Here is a 19691-nt window from a genome sequence, read left to right as displayed (position 1 = left end):
AACCAAGTGATTAGTCTGCAAGGCTTTAAAAAGCTCCTCAGAGAAGTTAGCCGTCAAACACTTTCCGCGATCGGAGATTAGGAACACAGGCACCCCATGTTGGAGGACTACATTCCGTACAAAGAAGTCGACGACTTCTTTGGACGACGCTGAAGGAACAGCTTTACAAATTACCCATTTCGTTAAATAATCAACAGCTACAATTGCGTGTCAATTCCCGGCGCTATTGAGAGGGAAAGGGCCTATCAAGTCAATCCCCACTTTCTCAAACGGCTGACTAACGCGTATCGGACGCATAAGACCAGCAGACGCTTCCCGAGCTCGTTTTTTCGTTTGGCAATCGACACATGAGAGTACAAAACGAGTAATTTGACGTCGCATTCCCGGCCAGTAATATCGCTGTTGGATTTTATACGTCATGCGCGTCACTCCCAGGTGTCCAGCGGTGACGTCGCTATGGCAGGCTAAAAACACTTGTTCGACGAGGCTTTCGGGGAGAAAGAGTTGATACGATACAACCCCACCACGAATTCGATGACGATAAAGGACATCCCCCCTCAGCTCATAGCATTGAATCAATTTTTTAATCCGGAGAGTGGGCGCTGTGTCTTTCATCCCCCTTAAGATGCCTTCCCACCACAAAGATTCCCGTTGGTCCGACCCGATATCCATCACTCCCGGGACCACAGTGACATTCAGGAGGGGAATCTCCTCTTCTTCCTCGGGACAACCCGTTGGAGCCCGTTACAACCCGTCTGCATCAGAGTGAAGGCGCCCGCTACGGTGCACTATTGCAATGTCGAGGTCTTGGAGCTGAAGGCTCCAACGGGCAAGCCTCACAGACAAATCCCGTTTCTTCAATAGCCAGCAAAGAGAATGATGATCCGTCACCACTCTTATCTTTAGCCCCCAGATGTAGGATCGAAATTTATGGACGGACCAGACGAGGGCGAGACACTCTTTCTCGGATACTGAATAATTAATTTCCGGGTTGCTCAAAAGGCGGCTCGCATACGCAATGACGTGTTCTTCATCTCCGTGTTTTTGTACAAGGACGGCCCCCACTCCATAATTACTGGCATCGCAATGGATTTCCATCGGCAAATCGTACCGTGGGTGGGCCAAGATTGGAGGGGAAATCAGGATGGTTTTCATAGCCTCAAAGCTACGCTGGTGCTCTTTCCCCCAGGAGAAACGTTGGTTTTTTTTGGTCATATTGGAGAGAGGTCGGGCCACGACAGCGAAATTAGGGATGAATCTCTGGTAATAAGAACAAAGACCAAGGAAGCTTTGTACTTCTTTTACATTACGCGGAACAGGGAAATCACGCGCGGCGGAGATCTTTTCAGGATCTGGAGAGATCCCTTCGCCACTAACAATAAAACCGAAGACTTTAAGGGATTGCTCTAGGAATGAACACTTTGACAACTTCAATTTCAACCCCGCCCGTTCAATACGTTGGAGGACCGATTCCAGACGCTCTAGATGTTGAGTTACGGCGAGTGCGAAGACGACAATGTCGTCTAGATAGACAAGGCATGAGTTCCATTTGAGACCAGCTAAGACAACATCCATCATTCGTTGGAACGTTGCCGGCGCATTTGTTAACCCGAACGGCATCACTTTGAACTCGAACAGCCCATCCTTGGTGATAAAAGCGGTTTTAGCCCGATCCGGCTCGTCGACCTCGACCTGCCAGTACCCCGCCTGCATGTCTAGGATAGAGAAATAGCGCGAACCTTCCATTCGGCTAGGGGCATCATCAATTCTTGGGAGGGGATACACGTCTTTCGTTGATACCGCATTCAACCGACGATAGTTGATGCAGAAAAGCCATTCCCCATCTTTCTTTCTGACCAATACGACTGGTGCAGCCCACGCGCTATTGGAAGGGACGATAACATTATCCCGCATCATAGTCTGAGTCTGATCGTTAATCAACTCGCGCTCGTGCCACGCACTAGCATAAGGGGCCTGATGGACGGGCAAATGGTTCCCAGTATCAATTACGTGTTTAACTACGTTCGAATGACCCAACTCATGCGGTGATGCGGCGAAACAACGCAAATATCGATTCAGCAACACAACCGTCCTTTCCCGATCCTCATTTTCCAGATTTTTATTAGAGGAACGTTGGGAACGCCGCGTACGTTTAGGGGAACGTTTTGTTGGAGATTTGGAGGGTGAACGTCGTTGGCCGGTCCGGTATCTGGTAACAAAAATTCCCCGTGACACGCTTGGTCCTGATTAGCCATTTTATTCGTTTACTGTAACGAAGGAATTTGATAAATATTCGCCCCGGCCGCCACCCAATTCCAATCCCAACTAATAATCGAAAATAGGGAGGGAGCTACTCGCAATCAATAGGTTTTGTGGGGGGTATTCAACAAGTGGCCGTCAACAAGATAAGAGTCAAAGACTCACAAACAAACATGAGCCAATGTTCTCTCACTCTCAATAAAATCGGCTATCAAGCCTCAAGTACCTGTAAGAAAAAGTCTATGAGGGTTAGGCGACACAACTTACCAGCCCTTGGGTCTGGTTCACAAACAAATAAAAAACGGGATTATCCACTTCCAAAAAGAAGACCCAAAAGCCAATAATCTTTGACTCAAATCTAAATAAAAAGCAAAAGAAAATTAATAAACGAATATAAAAAAAAAAGTTATGAATCAAAAATTCTCCACTCGCAACACAAGACCAACGTCGGCAAGACGTAATTAGGAAAAAATGTTGGATGGCTCTGCGCCGTTGGATGACTCAGTACCCACGCCACGCCAACGTACTCAACGTTGATACGTCGATTCCAAATTTCCAATCAACTTAATTCTCCACAATGATGAACCTACAAAATTAAAAAAGAAACAGATAATCGTGTCACACAAATAATTTGGAACGATACGTGACCACAAAACAGCAGCGAAGCGTTGATGTTGAACGTACGAACGATGCAACGTAACATAAACGTTGACTATGGGACGCCTTAATCTTCCAACACAAATTTGTCAAAGTTTTGTTTCACCCACACAAAATCACAATGTAAATGGTTCTCAATCAACGAGTGTAACTGTACCCTGCATCTCCACCATTGTCACTGGTAATCTAGTTCAGTACACTCGATGATGAAAACCACTTGTAAAAAGCACCGTAATGCTGGCCAACGACACGGCAAAGAACAAGACGGTGGCCTTCACCATTGGCTAACTACACTAATTGTCTCAGACACTACACTAACTTAACCAATGTTGCCCTAGTGGAACTAACACATTCACACAAGCAAGAGATCAACTCACACACCAGAGAAGAGAAAACTAACATCCACTCAGCGTGGTCAGCAGACGAAAAGTGTGAGAGAGATCTGGACTAAATCTAAGGACGCCAAGCGACACAAGGCCATCTAGCGCTCATCTGGTAAGCAAAAGTAAGGCGAACAGGACGGGACGTGACAATACAATATGCCAGTTATCCCAACATTGATTTCTCCATAAAGGCCATTTTGTTTTCTCAAAGGCTGGTGTTTTAACAGCATCTTTGGGTAGCTCTACTACCATGGATCTCACTTGCTCATTAGGGACAGCATCTTCTTCCTCGGAGGAAATTTCGTTTTCATCAGGATCGTTTGCTCGCTCTTGTTGATGTGATTCCCTAAAACGGTCTTCTTCCTCCTCTTTGTACAATAATTGTTCTTGAATGGTTGGAGCAGTTGCATGATCACGTCCTCTACTTTCGATCCACCTCTTGACCCACTTCGTGATCCACCTCGTGATCTACCTCGTGATCCAGCTCGTGATCCACCTCGTGAAGCACTACCCTTGTTGCCGCTACCTGGTCCACCCATTTGTTAACACCTAAGAGTTAAACGGAATGAGTATTGTTGCTTCAATTATATTCAAACAGTAGCAGGTAACTAACAGAGGTAATGTAACTGTAGAATGTTGGCAGGCCAAGTAGCAAAATAGTAAATTTGATTTCTCGACAGCAAAGTCAGTAACCACTGTGAAGGATAAGAGACGTGAGTTCAACAGTTATATCCAAGTAACATAGAAAGAAACTTACATATAAAAAAATTCTCAAGCAATAAATCTTAGGGTGTTGGAAGAATGAGCACGATAACCTCACTTAAGAATGCTTGGATGTGCCAAGGAATCTATGACTTTTTCTGAACTTGATGACTAATTGACTATGATGAGCATTGAGCAAAGTACTCAAGTAGACAAACATCAAATAGATCTAAGAATGCAAATATTCAAATAAATCTATAAATGTTGTGTGAGATTGAGATGCTATGAAACTGAGATGATTTTGATATTTGAATTGGGAAATGGGCTTCTAAGCTACGAGTGTTACCACGTTTGTAACTATAGAAGCGGAATATTGGAATACTAGAACAGGCCTGTTGGAGAATTTTACTTTTCTTTAGTTAGCTGATGGCTGACTACTGAGCAGGCCCATAAAAATGACCCCAGAAAATGAGATTAAAAAGGCTTAAAACAGAAAAGCACGTTCTCACTAGCGACATCTGCGAAAAAATTGACTTAACTCTCAATGATTTGGATTTGATTTGAATTTTAGGTAATATTCCAAATCAAATCCAAATCCAAATACCACATTTAAAATTTTTCAAAATCCAAATCCAAATCCGCAAATGATTTGATTTGATTTGGATTTGATTTGATTTTCAACCCAAAATCCAATACACTGCACCTTACTTCCTTGGTATTTAGTAAAATCAGCAACCGAAATATGACAGTTCTTCTCAAAACAATGTTTCAGGTTCTACTAGTATCTGGCTCATAGCCTTCTATAGGAACGGCCAGGAAGATGGCTATTGCAATAATTAATCCGTCACGGGGGTGACGGATTTAACTGCTAAAAACAACGAACAAACAATTGTTGTACTTACGCTTGCGTTGACTCCATTCTGATGCTAGGTGATACGGTTTGAAGACGGCTTCACGGTGGGTATCGTAACGTTGGATGAAGAAAAGGACGTAACGATGGCAGGGTGTGAATCGTTTATTCTACTCATCCTCGACACTAACAAGTCAGTTACACAGCTACAAGAGAACTAATACACGCACTAGCTAGGAGAAGACTGGCGACAAGAAATCGTGTTTTGGGTTTTATACCACTAGTTGGCTTGGGGACGCTAAGGTTGGCATTGGGTAATAAAAAAGAAAACATCAGCAACCAGTTCATGAAGAAATGTGAACTGGTGCGAAAAAAGGGAAACAAGGTTGAGAGATAAGGTGGGGGCATTGACACCTTGGTCAGCGGAAATGGCCAATAAAATGATAAAAGAGATAGCGTAAAAAGGAGGTGAAGGGTGAGAAGAGATATATAAGATTGTACACACTTAAACTAAATGCAATTAACTTAATTCTAATTAAAGTCTTACTCTAGCGGGAGTCCTTACACTATCTCCCTGTAGAACTCAAGTTTGGCATCCTCCCACCGACCCACAGCCGCCTCTAGCTTTTTTTCCCTAGCTACGGCTCTTGCAACAAAAACGTCCTTTTCACAAAAGCGGGTTGACCCGGTGCATCTTTTTTCTTCGGGGTGCGGTGAGCGGCCGTGTGGAAAGTGGAAAGGACGTTTTTGTTTCTTCACAAAGAAGCCCTATGCGAAGCGGACTCACTGAAATCCGGTATCAAAGCAGAAAGCAACTGTAATATTTCATATATGACATTGAATATTAGGCAATAATACATGCAAAAAAATTCGTTTAAATCGTTAGCCGTTCTATCTGCCACTTTGAAAAATGTATCGCCAATAATTCAACGATTTTCTACTGGATTAACAGTCCGACACAGCGACGAAGTTTGGCGACCATGCACGTTGGTGGAAGCATCGTAGAAAGTCAAACTTGCTTTTTAACAACCTAAAACAATTCAAAACCTCAAATCTGATCGCTGGTATGGTATGTAGTAAGACATGAGTGTACTGGTATGAAGAAGACATGAGGAGCCACTGGCTGTAAAAGAACTCGGTCATAGAACAAGAATTATTAACAGTAGAATTTGAGATGTGACAGGACGACGAATCAATTAATCTCCTATCAAATTATGGCCAATCCTAAGATTCTGAATGGTCCAAAATAATAATTTAAATCACCCGAAGATTGAGCCCGAGTTGTTGTGAACTAGGGACAACCTGCTCGGATTCATTTTTATGCAGGAAACCGTTATCGATATGGATGCAAAAGCTTGCAGAGTAAGAAATTGTGTAATGGAATTGTATGTCTTTTACCATTTAACTGCCTCATTGCAAATTTACTCTAATGCTTGTGTGCTATTTGATTGCAACGTTCAATTACCTTTTCTTAATTACACAGGCAAGATCATATTTACCTCATTTTTTCACTTGAGTTTGAAACCAGGAAAGTCTAGGACATGGATGATGCGCACCAACACAATATTATCTTTCTTGAATGTGAAACATGGTGTTAATTTAATTAAAAACAGTAAAATTATGTAATTGAAAATTGTAACATTAATGTATGCACAGATCTCTTTGCCATTGTTAAATGTGACTACAAGACACGTTTGATTAACTGGATTGGGTTTCTTGTGCTTCCAGATGGCAGTTTTCAAAACAACCCCTTTAAATGTTGGGTTTCCACTTCAATGATTAAAAGTGCCCCTTCGATATAACCTAGAGATAACAATAATGCATCAAAAATTTCTTTTAAAAATTGAAGATTAGTACAACTTTTTTCGAAGCACAAAATTATTAAATTACGTGAGCAATGATGTCGAGGAAGTGAACATCATTCCAACTGATGCATCGGATGGCGAAGAAACTCTAACCAAAAAGCGACGAATTTTCTAATACCTCTGCAAACAAGACAATAAATTGAAGTTCAATTAGTTTTAATTTTGGATTTACAAGCAGAAAAACCGACAAACCAAGAACTTCAGCTTTGGCCCAAGATGTTTAAAAATGTTCAACTTGATTTGAAAAGCTCTGCATCAGAATGACACACTGGGAAGGTCTGACGTCGCCAACAGAGAGAACCATTTTCGTTGAGACACATTATCTCTTTCACAGTAGACACGTGATCTTAATCTGCTGTCCAATGAAGCAAAGAAGCAACATAATTCTGTATAAAAAATTTTAAAAATGCAATTTTTGTTATACCTGTTTGGCTTTGTAAAAGTGAAACCAATTTACAACACAGACGTGCCCGCTGTGAATATCATCTATCACCCAAGGCTTTGTGGATGGGTGTCTGCCTGGGAAGCTGAAGATTTGAAATCAACCTCCACTTTTGAAAATCATTTATTTAAAGTAATAGGTAACATTTTGTTTCATTTTACCAATTTACCATTTGTTTTACAAAACTAGTAACGAGAAACAAATGTATCTTCCTCAAACTTTATGTTTTTCGTGCTAATTTAAGAATACCAAAAAGTCACTTTATTAACATGATTACACATTTATCAAATACCTTAAACATCTTTTTATAATCTTTCCAATGACCCTTGGTTGACATAAAGACATCCTAAGTTCCTTGTTCCAAGAAGCAGGAACATATTGTCGCGGGTGAAAAAGGGGAAATGTTTATCTCTTCACAGAGATGATTCACTCGCTCATTGAACTACGCTGCGACCGTGGGAATGAATCATCGCAAATAATCAGCGCTAGAAGTAGATACGGAGACATGCGCTCCGGAAGGGGTGTAATTAGCATAGCAGTAAAAATATGAGTGTAAAATTTAGTTAAAGATGAGTTCCCTGGTTTCCCTAGAGGTCTTCAGACGCTTCTCCAACTTTTGGTAAATAGTTATCTCTTTTTTGTTTAAGTAAAAGGGGATTGTTTAAATTAAAGTCATCACTTGTTGTATTCATTAGTGTTTGATCAAATAAAACTCGATTATCAATTGGTGGAGACGCAGCTCATTACCCGTAAGTGACGAATTAGTGCTGCAGAGTTTTAATTTTTTAGAGGCAGCTCGTTACCCATAAGTAACGAATTTGTTCTGCAGTGTGGCAATTTTTGAAGACGCAGCTCGTTGCCTGAGAGTAAACGAGGTCGTGCTGCAGTCGTTGTTAGCCGATCCAGAAGAGAAAAAAACCACGGCTACCTAGTTGCCCAAGAGATCTCAGCTGACGATTACATCCGCTTCGACATCTGTCAAGCGTTCCAGTAGAAACTATGCCTACCCCAAAACTCATCGTTGGATTTTGGAACTTCCGTTGTTGGTGAAGCCCAAAATTTTAAAGGTCCTATTTCAAGAGACCACTTGGTCGAGGAAGCTGACAGTGAGGGTGAATCAGTCGAGACTGCAAGAGATTCAAACTTGGATCCAGAAACCGAGGTCGTTTTGAGAGCTGCAAGTCCAGGCGTTCAGTCGGTGGACAACAATTTGTAGGGCAATCAGGGCATATTGTGCAGCCACAAAGACAAGCTATGGCTGCTGTCGAAAAATATTTTAGCCCGCCTATCTTTCGAGGTAGTCCGGATAAAGATGCGTGCCAATGGATGGAGCGTCATGAGAGAATTTCTTCCCATAATGGATAGGGTAACGCTGAAAAACCTATTCAATATTGAAAAAATTGGAGGAAAAAAGTTTATTGTTTCGGTTTTATTTAAATTTGGTACAGCTCGTTACAAAAACAGCGGCAAAAAGGGAAAAAGGTCAAAGACTGAGAAAAGATTTGGGACTGACAGACTGGTCTCCCACTGACTGCCGAATGCAGACCGCCTTCTAGTGAAGTTTTTTCGTCTTTTATACGGCGAAACAAAGAGTCGATTCGTCATTTAAAGTCAAATGAGGTCAGGCGTGTCCAAAAATATAAGGTTAGGCGGAATACGGCTGGCTTTACCGATAGAATAATAAAAGTTGAAAGTGGGTCATTCGGGGCAACAAACTTAGGGTCAAAAACAGGACAACGGCTAAGAGATACGGACAATAAAAGCAACATGTTAAATTTTACCGTTTAAATTTGATTTAGACGGCGGATCGTTACATGGCTACCCGTCAAAATAGATTGCGTCTCGCTATCTCTTTTCTCAAGACAGTAAAACCTGCAGTTAAAGAGAAGAAAAATATAAAAGAAATATTCGATGAGCTTCATCGCGTTGGGCACTTTCTCCGATGGAATGGGGAATTTTTTTCTTTTTACTTGGAACGAAATACGGCGAAGGAGAAAAGATACAACATTAAACGAGTAGTGACGAGGACGTCTAGAAGCGCAGAGCTTAGTGTGGCGTGTTCCGTTAAAAGAAAAACGTACGCCTTCGAGCAGGGAGCTCGATAAACAAATCTGAAATAAAGTGTCTAAGCCTAGACGGTCTTTTCCAATCAGATTTAAAACAGCAATACAAAGAATATGAAAAAAGGGTGGTGACGCAGACGTCTAAGAGCGCAGAGCTCGGTGTGGCGCATTCCGTCGAAGGAATTTCTTCTTCGATCGTGGAGCTCGATAAAACAAATCTGAAGCAAAAGTGTCTAGCCTAGACGATCTTTACGAATCAGATTCAAAACAGCAAAATAATGAATATGGGAAAAAATTAGTGGTGACGAGGACGTCTGAGAGCGTGGAGCTCAACCTGACGTGTTCCGTCGAAGGAAATGCGTGACGCCCTTGAGCCCGGAGCTCAGTACATATACAATTGCCTCTGCAAGAGGTGTACCTAAACATAGAACACAGCTTCGCGAACAGATATGTCAAAAAGAGAAGAAGCGAGATTATAACCTCAATAAAACTTCAGCTGTTCCAAAATAATAAAGATGAATAATAGTTTGCATTAGAATGTCCTATTTGGTTAAGTGGAGGGATAGAGGGGGGAATAGAAGTGAAGTTGATTTTTTGCCGTGGTCTATATAAATCTGGAGGTGTCAAGTTCAAAGGGGAACTAGTTTTAGGTGGAAAAATTATATAAGAGAACGGGGGACTATGATAGTTGTGAAATAAGTTGGATCGGTTTCGAATTGTAATTTTGAATTTCCAATGTCAGTTTTATCAGGTATTCACGCGGTCTAGGTGATGGGGCCTTAGGCGGCTGGACAGAAAAGCACGCACCGTTTTTGCGCAAAAAGCAACGACCCTTTCGTGCAGCGTAGACTGCTTCGTTTTTTAATTTTGGCCGTCGGCCGCGGGCGATCAGAGTCTCTGAAATTTTCGGCTTGGTGTACAGCGTTTGAAGCGCGTTGATCGTCGCCTGGCTTAATGTCGGTCTCGTTCACTCTCTCGAATAGAATTGAGTATAAGGGCTCCACTTGGTCCAGATGTTTCGACCGGGATGGTCGTTGCGGTCCCCGAGGTGGTCGGAAGTCACTTCGATTTTTTGTTCCTTTGTTTCCTTACTTGTCTACGTGGTAACAGCCGCTTTTCGGTTAATTTGTTTAGGGCGAGGGCTGTCAATAATCCAACTTACGGTCGTTTGATTTTCCGACACTGATGCTGATGTGACAGATTCATCCGTAAATATGCTGTTTTCACATCGGTGATTTTTCTTTTCTTCGGGTGTTTCCGGGTGGGAAGAGGGTTTGTCCATGGTAACTTCGCTTGCGACAATAGCAGCCGAAAAAACAGGTCGAGATATTTTAATTTTCAATGTTTTACTTACATATTTTTACATTTTCTTAAATTTTTCCAACCACAATGCTTTTATTTTCGATGTGTGTCATCTTCGGCGTAGAGCTGCTGCGGTAGGGGTTTTGGTAACGCGTTTGTAACGGCCAAGTCTTCGGTCGGCAGGTTCGTCCTCGCTGCCGATGAAACAATTGGGGTAAAATAGTTTATCGTTTCGGGTTTATTTAAATTTGGCATCAACACGTTACAAAAACAGTGGCAAAAAGGGAAAAAGGTAAAATACTGAGAAAAGATTCGGGAGAAGACTGACAGACTGGTCTCCCACTGACTGCCGACTGCCTTCTAGTGGAGTTTGAACGGCGGCGGAACAAAGAAACGAATTGAAAGTCAAATGAGGCAAGGCGTGTCATAAAATATAAGGTCAGACGGAAGACGGCTGGCTTTACCGTTAGAGTAATAAAAGTTAAAAGTGGGTCATTCGGGGAAACAAACTTGTGGTAAAAATAGGGCAACGGCTAAGAGATACGGGCAATAAAAGCAACATGTTAAATTTTACCGTTTGAATTTGATTTAGTCGGCGGATCGTTACAATATGTACAGGGACTATACTGGAAGAAACTGGTTCCTGTGTGCAAGAATCCCGAACGTCTGGGGAGATACGACGGCACAACCTGATGCATGAGGAAACGCTGCCACACCTGCAGTTACTGGTTTTCATTCGATGTTTTTAAAAGAGTTTCAACCTGACAACTACGGTATTTTTCAAGAGACAAAACTAAGGAGTAGAACACAAGGAATGGATGAGCCAACTGTCAGGTACTATTATGAAATTCGCAACCATTGAAGACTGGTCGACCCGACTATGTCGGAAGCACACATATTGGAGCATCTTTTTCGAGGCCCTCGACCAGCTCTTCTTAGAAAAATTTATGCGTTGAAACCTAGAACATGTGAAGAGTTTTTAACACTGGCAAAAGCTTATACGGAAGCGTCGCTCATGTCAGAAGCAAGAGGAAGGAAAGATGCGGCAATGGAACCGCAGAAACCTCATGAGCAGTCACCAAACCTTTTCATTGTCTATCCAGACCAACAAGTAGAATTTATGAAGTCAATGCCTGAGTTAATCCAAGACACCTGCGAGAAATTAATGGCGAAGGAGAAAAACGAGCAAGAGAAAACAAAAGGGCCCTTCAAGCCAAAAGGACGTACTACTGACGGTAAACCATACTGTTTCCATTGCAAGAAACCCGCACACGTCGTCCGGTACTGTTTCAAAAATCCAGAATCTCCAAATTATAAAGCTCCGACACGGGATGCAGCACCAGCTACGACGTCAACGGTGAATGCAGCAGTAAATCTGACAACCCAAGCTCCTAACGTACAGGAGGAAAAACACCTGTTAAACTTCGATGGAACCAACTTGATTAAAGAACCTGTGTTTTGTGGTGAGGTGAATGCAACGGCAGTGATTGATACTGGTGCAGCTGTGACAGTGATCACTCCCGAATTATTGATGAACACACAATTCGTTTAGCAGCTTAGAGTGTCGTTGACTGAGTTATGGCTTTCACATTCCGCGTTGTTGCTCTTACTTTTGGTAGCCATCGTTTTCTACCATTGGCTTCCGGCCGACCAGTATATAATTGTTTATCGTAATTTTCTTTTTCCCATCCCTCCATTGATCTAGTCGGTTGTAGTACATACACAGAACATTGAATGAGCAAAAATAACTTTTAAGTTTTCGGTAACAACGAACATTCCCGTGACCTTATAGATTCAGTTTTCACCTAAAATGAAATCTGCTTAATCGCATGTGCCTCGATGTTTCCGTAAAAAAACAAAAGTGATACAAATCATTGGGTAATTTTTCTTGTAACTTATTGTATCGTTAACTGTCTTGTTCCTATCGCATTTTCTTGTCTGGCTTCTCTTTCGGAATTCGTTCGAATTTCAACATTAGCCAACCTTCTCTTTCATGATGAAAATAATTGCTATTAACGAGACTCCAGTTTCAAGCTACGTAAATTGCTTTTTTTTTCTTTTTGTCTCTAGTGTTTTGTTCCTCTGTGTTCTCGTGCATAGCTAACAGTGATTGTCGAACTGAGTTTCCAAGCAGCAATCGAGCAGCCCCTCTAGAATTTAGTTTGCGATCAATGATCAATCTCAGAAAGGCGGTTCGTTTAATTTGTGTATGTAGTATATAGGCAAGTCGCCATGTCGTAGTAACTCTTGAATTGAGTCTCCGGCAGCAAATTATTTCAATACCTGGTTTTTTTGGTTTTGTTTGTGCGAAAGTAGCCGGAAGTTACTTTACTGAGAGGGCTAGTGATAATGACTGTTGAAAATACCCTACATCAGTAGTAGTATTTTAGTGCAGTGATGATGTGTCGGTGCCTGTTCAGACGCTTGCCTAAAGAGCTTCTTTTTTTTCCTTATTCAAAGGAATGCATAATATTTTGAGCTAACCAAGAGATGTAAGCAAATCAGCAATTTTAAGAAGAACAATAATATTCAACGGTTGAATAGCTTGTGTTTGTCGGCTCATTTTTCGTTTTCATTGTTGTTTTTTTTTCTGACTTTTGGTTGCATAATATACGATTAGCCTAGCTGGCTAGGGAAAAAACAAAACAAACTAATAACAGTAACAGTTTATCGGTGTAAACGTAGAAATAAGAGTATTGTAGAAACCCAATCTTAAATCTACCATACGCTCCCCGGGATCACAACTATATTTGTTTTTGTTTTTAACATTCATTTTGTTAGCCTAGCCTAGCAGCCATTTTTTTAACCCCTCCCTCGCACTCCAGGTGGATGACTGCCGAAGCTACGCCTTCTCTGCACCTCGGGCTTCAAATATGATAGGAATCGATAACTGCGACCGGCTGGGTGGGAAACTGGCCAAATGAGCCCTTTACTAGATTGCGAATAACTCGGCCAATCAAATCCGAAAAAAGATTTCCTTTCGGATTTGCATTGAGGGGTGGCCAAGCAAACTTTTGGAAAAATTATTTTTTTTTACGGGTTCGCTTTTTCTTTAAAGCCAGTGCCGGATTAAGATTTCTTGCGCCCTTGGGCTTTTGACTAATTTGCGCCCATTTATTTTTGAAATTATTAAGAAACAATATTTTTGTTTTCCAATTTTGTATTGACAAGAAACAGGCTAGCTCTTTCCACAAATTACACATTTTGACAGTTACTTTGACACGCAACACTTGTTTTAAACTTGCACTTTTCGAATTTTTTCTTTCATAAATTGCTCTACAACATCGTCGAAAGAGAGACATTTTATAAATTCATTTTCAATCGTCATCCTTTTTTCATTTTTTATCAACTTAAGCTACGAAAAAGATCTCTTCCCCGAAGCTACACTTACCATTAGAGATTTGGGAAAGTTTACTGCACTTTCCGTGTGAATAGAGTTTCATACATCATATTCACAGTAAATGACTTTTTGAAATCTGGGCTTTCTGTCTCAGGGTACTGCTCAATGTATAGGCGGAAATATGTCAACTCATCGGGAAACGATTTCTCTAAGTCAGACCTATACTGAGTTTGCAAAATGGTGGTTTTTTCGATCAAAATATCAAAATCCAATCTCCAACAATTATTGAGAAATCCGAATAAGCCAGCAACTTTACTCTAAGCGTTTGTCCGGGAAATTAGAGCTTGCGACAAAGAGTCCAATATTGGAAGAAATCCATCCACTCGAAAGCGAGTTTGACCTGACAGAACGACATCTTCGCTTGGACCATCATTAACTTGCTGTCGACGCCTTCTTGGTATTTTATCTGCATCTCTATACTTTCCGTTTGGAATCAGCTTTAAGGCGTCGTGTCAAGTCTGGTGTAGAATCAATGGACACAGAAAAAAATCTTGCTTCTTATATTTCAGAAATAATTAAAGAAAGCACTTTCACACCAAAAATTGTAATTAACTCTTCGTAGATGGTCGAAGACAAATAAGAAAATCGGCCCTTTCCTTTGTTGCCATATTCTTTTAAATGGTTACAAATGAACGGATCAAACTGACTCATCAATTCAAGAATACCAAGAAAGTTGCCGTTTTTTGGGGATCCTATTAGTTCGTTATCTCCACGAAGTGGGAGGCCTCTTTCACACAGAAATTTGATGACAGCAACAACACGCAATAACAATGATTTCCAGTACGACCCAGGTCCAAATTATCTTGATTAACTGTTTAATAAATTTCAAAATTAATTTTTAATTTATTAGTTGTAATTTCAGCCAATTAAATTAATTTGAATCAACAAATTAATTTTATATATAAATTAATTTCAAGATATTAATTGCTATATAACATCCAATTAATTTCCCAATAAAGACACCAGAATTGGTCGATTAAGAAATTGTATTTTTTTTCTAGGTTTAGCAGATTCAATTCTACATTGTGCAAGGTACAGGTACAACAATTAATGAAAAAACGAAAACGAAACAATTGAAATCAACAATGATTTTGGGAAAGCCTGGCAATTGCAGGAAGCAGCTCCTTTTCGGCAATTCAACAATTTGGTCAGCTATGAGAGAGAAGCAGCTGCGTCTTTAACTTGGCTGCAACATAGTTGAACTTCACCCCAACTGTTGTACGAATGAGTTTTTCCTGTGCATCTACGTCGCTTGGCGGGAATCGCTTATTTGTGACGTCTAGAAATAAAAAGTTGTTAATCATTTAAGTAAAAACATTGAAATAAAAACCATTACCTATTATTTCACGTAATTCTTTCTCGTCTAGCTGGCCTTTCTCAGATGGGCTGGCTCGTTTTCGTTTGCTCGTAACTGTAGTCTTAGCCATGAATTCTTCCGTATAGAGATAGTCCAGTAGCCTCGTGATAAATAAATTTATCTTGGCATCCTTGCTCAGCTTTTCCACAACTTTCATTGAAATGGGAAACTTTGTCCCGGATTTTCCAACCTATAGTAATACTCCCACTAGTAAAAAAATATCAAAACCTAGATAAAAAAATACTTCAGATGTGTGCGATGTTGATTCATCACACGGGCTGGTGGTAGCAGGATACGCAAGAGAGTCAGAGACAACATCATCACTTTTGTTGGCTTCATCATTTGATAAACTGCTGGACGAGGAAGAAGTAGATGAATGTTGTGATGACACAGATGATTGCCCGACAGAGTGAAGCTTTACGACTCTTTTCTTCATCTCACAAATGTCAAATATTTGAGTACGGATATCAAGAAAACCTGCATAAGCACAGCTCTTATTAAACTTCAGGCAATATGTAAAGGAATGTTGACCTATTACTTTCATAAAACCGAAGCTTGTCCTTCATTGCCTCGTATTCCATTTGTTTCCTAGTTTCTTTTCGGTGTTGAGACTCCTTATCGGAATCGATGAAGAAATCATAATCCTGAATATGAAACGATAAGATTCAGCAATAGGTTAAAATAATTTAAAAAAAAAGTAACCCAACCTCATCATCATGTATGTTTCTCTTCTTATAAGAGCTGATGCTGCTTAATGACTGCTGGATGCTGTCGTCACTTTCGGCGGCATCTCCATTAGCAGAACTGTTGTCACTCAGGATTTTGAACGTATGTGAATTGAATTGGGACTTCATTGTTCTTTTTTTCGCGACTGACGATTTAGCTGGCTTTGATGGAGGAGCTGCCATAACTTTGACACATTCGTTCTTCTTAAAAGAAAGTTTTTTTTTCTCTTTTACTCCTCCTGGCAGCACCGTCAGACTCCTCAAAACAGGAGGTCTCGGCAGGAACTTGATAATTCTTTTCAACATCTTCAAAAATAATCGCCCCACTGGCTATGTCCTTGGCAATACCACGAAGGTTCAGCTTACTATCTGTGAATTAAAGAAATATATTTGTATCACTGCTGGTACACAACTTCTGCACTAATAAAAAAGTAACGTACCATTGAAACAAAGAACCTTGGCTGGATAGCTTTTGGGGCTGACTTAAGTTTTCTTCCTTTGGTGGTTTCCCGTCTCTCTGGCCAGAACACAACATGTTCAAGAGAAAAATCAAATTAATCTTCTTCGGAACCATTCCAGTCTATGAGTGAAGTGCTCCCAACTTCATATGAATCTTCGAACAAGTAAAGGGCAAAGGCAGGGAAGCCATCTAATATGCCCATTCTATATACAAAAAAAAATACAAATCAGATTCATAATAAAGAAAAAACAGTCAGGATCGTGATCAAATATTACGGCTCAGAAATACACCAACAAAACAAAACTGATAGTGCCAGGCCATCAGCATGACAAACAAAAAGAGCGAACTTCGTAAAACAACTGACTCACCTTAATCAGGATTACAGGAGACGAAAATGAAATATTGATAACTCAGGCTTATAATTATACAAATTCCACATTAAAACACCAAAGAAGAGTGATTCAAGCTTCGTTTCAGTTTACAGAAGAAAAGTACGGACAAGGAATGGCGTTGCCTGGGACGCACTGACGCTATTGTTTGTTCAACGTTGTCATATTTTCTAAATGATCAAATTACATATTTATTTCTTATCCATTCTAAATTACAGATATTATCCAAGGATAATCATAAAAAATTTATAAAGAACGGGGCACTGAAAATATGTAATATAAAAATGCAAATATAAGACTATGCCATGTTTTGAGTTTTTGACATCAGTAGGAAATGCAGCAATAGCAGTCCAGACGGCAACACCCCACAGCGTCGTCTTATCTGCTTATTACTACAGACTGTCAAATTGTCAAGGCTCAAGGAGTGTGTGTTTTAAAATAGAATTGGAAATTTTTCGCCATCATTCGTTTTGACATAATTTTTTTTTGCTCATTTTCATTCATCAATAGGTAGATTTGTTGTTTTGAGTCAGGATACCACAAATGATTAACAAGCTTTGTGTGTCATCGCATCAGCAGCAGCTTAAGCTGCTTATAGCAGCATGAAGATTATGGTGCAGTAATAATTCATCGTATATGGTAAAGGGTAAAGGAGAATTACTATCTCTCATTCGAGCTTTCTACATCCACTATAAGTTGTCAAAGTCTTGCCTTGATAGCTTGTTGCACTTGTTAAATTTAATGGTGCCAGGATGTGTTCCAAAGAATAATTATTTCTTTGATAAAATCATTGGCAACTTCACGTCGCACAGCATTGTTCTTCATTTCAAGTGTCCCGCCTGTGAGAGCTATGGTAACGGCTAGATCAATAGCCTTTAGCCGTGTAGAATAACACGTAACTAGAGCTCGAAAAAAGGGCAATAGAGCAGTAAAACATCCTACGTTGCACGTTCTCCACAAATGCGAAAATCTCATTTGTGTCCAAGTTGGTCTGCTGCGGCTGCAGCGTCTTATGGAGAAACCAACTTCTTCATGTTAAAAAATAAGTTTTCATAAATATAATTAAGATTTTCCCCCTTTTCTTCCTTGCAGAGGGTACCCTATTCATTTTTTCATTTCCCAATTTTTTTTCTAGCCCTAGTTCTATCTCGTTTATTTTTATTTGGCTATTGTTTGTGAATGGTTTGTTGTTCATCCCCTTGTAGCAGACGACTTTCTGGCAGCAAACGAAATTCTTCGGCTAAAAGAGACGAGCAACTTACAAACAAAAATAAAATAAAAATAAAGTAGATAGAACTGGAGCTAGAAAAAAATATTGGGAAATGAAAAGATGAATAGGGTAACCACTGCTAGGAAGAAAAGGGGGAAATCTAAATTATAGTTATAAAAACTTAATTTTTAACGTGAAGAAGATGGTTTCTCCATAAGACGCTGCAGCCGCAGAAGACCAACTTGGGCACAAATGAGATTTTCGCATTTGTGGAAAACGCGCAACGCAGGATGTTTTACTGCTCTATACATTAAAGTATCGGGTAGTTGCGCCAAGAGGGTATAAAGAGAATCCAAATCGGGCAGTCTCTGTAATTCCTTTCTGCAAGTTGTACGCAAATACACGGTCTACTCTCACACCCTCGTTACATGGTGGAGATTCAAACGGTAAGCCAAAACAAACTTCTATCTGAAAAACATCCCGAGCTTGTCTAATTGGTCAGGAAGAGGCGCGTTGCGTTTAGAGACCTTTGCGAAAAACTCAGCCGGTTTTGCACCTTAAATTGCTGAAACATAAGGTTACGGACGCAACTTCCTGACTCAATAGAAGGAACCCAGTGAAAGAAAGGGAGAAAAAGAGGAAAGTGAATGAGTGGACAAGAAAACAGGAGCAGCAAGTGAGTACAAGGCAGATCTGTTTCTACTGCAAAGCCAAGGGGCACATTAAGAGATACTGCCCGGAAAAGAAAGAAGACGACGGCAGACGTAACAACACGACCGTCGCAATGATCAGCACATCAGACGAAGAAGATGACAAGGAGATACCCCTGCTACAAATCGACGCGGGATAACTGCTGACATAAGAAGTTACAATTAAAACAAACGACACGAAAAAAAGACCGAAGCGGTAATCGATACAGGAGCAGCGGTATCGATCATATCCCCCAAACTAACAGCAGAAATGGCCCTAGAACTCAAGACCTTGGGCGGGCCACAAATCGTAATGGTAAACGGACAGCGGACACCCCCCTTAGGAAGAGTGGAGCTGACAATAACCATTGGGACGACAATAGTCCAAGCGAAGGTGCTGGTACTGGAGATGCGAGCGATCAACCTACTCTTAGGCAACGACGTGTTGAGACGTTTTAAAAAACTGGAAATCGAATACGGCAAGGGGAAACCAAAGATTCGATTCAGCCATCTACCAGTACGGATGGCAATCGAAGACCAAACACCAACACCGGCCGCAAAGATAGTAGCAAAAAGCGGGGAAAGAATCCCAGCAAGATCCATGGCGGCCGTGGAGATAGAACAAACTGAAGCGAAAAAACCAACATTGGACGGCCGCCCCTGGATGATACAACCAGCAACCAACCGCAAACCAGGACCAACACCAGGAAGAGACCTCATGCCTGGTGACCGAAGAACGGTGGTCATGATGACAAACCTGGAAAACAGAACAGCTTACATCCACAAGAAAATGGTACTAGTGTAACGAAACGCCAAGCGAAGCCCCTTCTTGCCCCTTTTATTTTTGCTTAATTAAACTAAGACCTTATTTCTTAAACTCCCCTTAACTTAATACCCTACTAGTTGACCTAGTTATTAGACTTTCTAGAAAATATAAG

General features: G+C 40.7%; 1 protein-coding gene across 1 annotated transcript; it reads right to left on the bottom strand.

Moving 5' to 3' along the window:
• Positions 1-14891: 14891 nt before the first annotated feature.
• LOC116926981 lies at positions 14892-16997 on the bottom strand. The gene is made up of 7 exons (XM_032933904.2): positions 16834-16997; positions 16446-16668; positions 15988-16374; positions 15819-15924; positions 15525-15757; positions 15260-15470; positions 14892-15202 (listed from the first exon to the last, which is right to left on the bottom strand). Exons 3-7 carry the CDS (start codon positions 16309-16311, stop codon positions 15072-15074), a joined length of 1005 nt encoding a protein of 334 aa, XP_032789795.2. The 5' UTR covers positions 16312-16374; positions 16446-16668; positions 16834-16997; the 3' UTR covers positions 14892-15071.
• Positions 16998-19691: the final 2694 nt, after the last annotated feature.

This window comes from Daphnia magna, linkage group LG7 (genome assembly GCF_020631705.1).
Source record: "Daphnia magna isolate NIES linkage group LG7, ASM2063170v1.1, whole genome shotgun sequence".
NCBI lineage: Eukaryota > Metazoa > Arthropoda > Branchiopoda > Diplostraca > Daphniidae > Daphnia > Daphnia magna.
This window is presented reverse-complemented; position numbering and strand designations above follow the sequence as displayed.

Excerpts from the sequence above, each read along its gene's own strand:
- LOC116926981 (XM_032933904.2), bottom strand. The coding sequence starts at position 16,311 with ATGTTGAAAAGAATTATCAAGTTCCTGCCGAGACCTCCTGTTTTGAGG. Across the intron at positions 15,925-15,987 it reads GAAACATACATGATGATGAG|GATTATGATTTCTTCATCGA; the intron begins GTTGGGTTACTT and ends TTTCATATTCAG. Across the intron at positions 15,471-15,524 it reads CAACATCGCACACATCTGAA|GTTGGAAAATCCGGGACAAA; the intron begins GTATTTTTTTAT and ends GTATTACTATAG.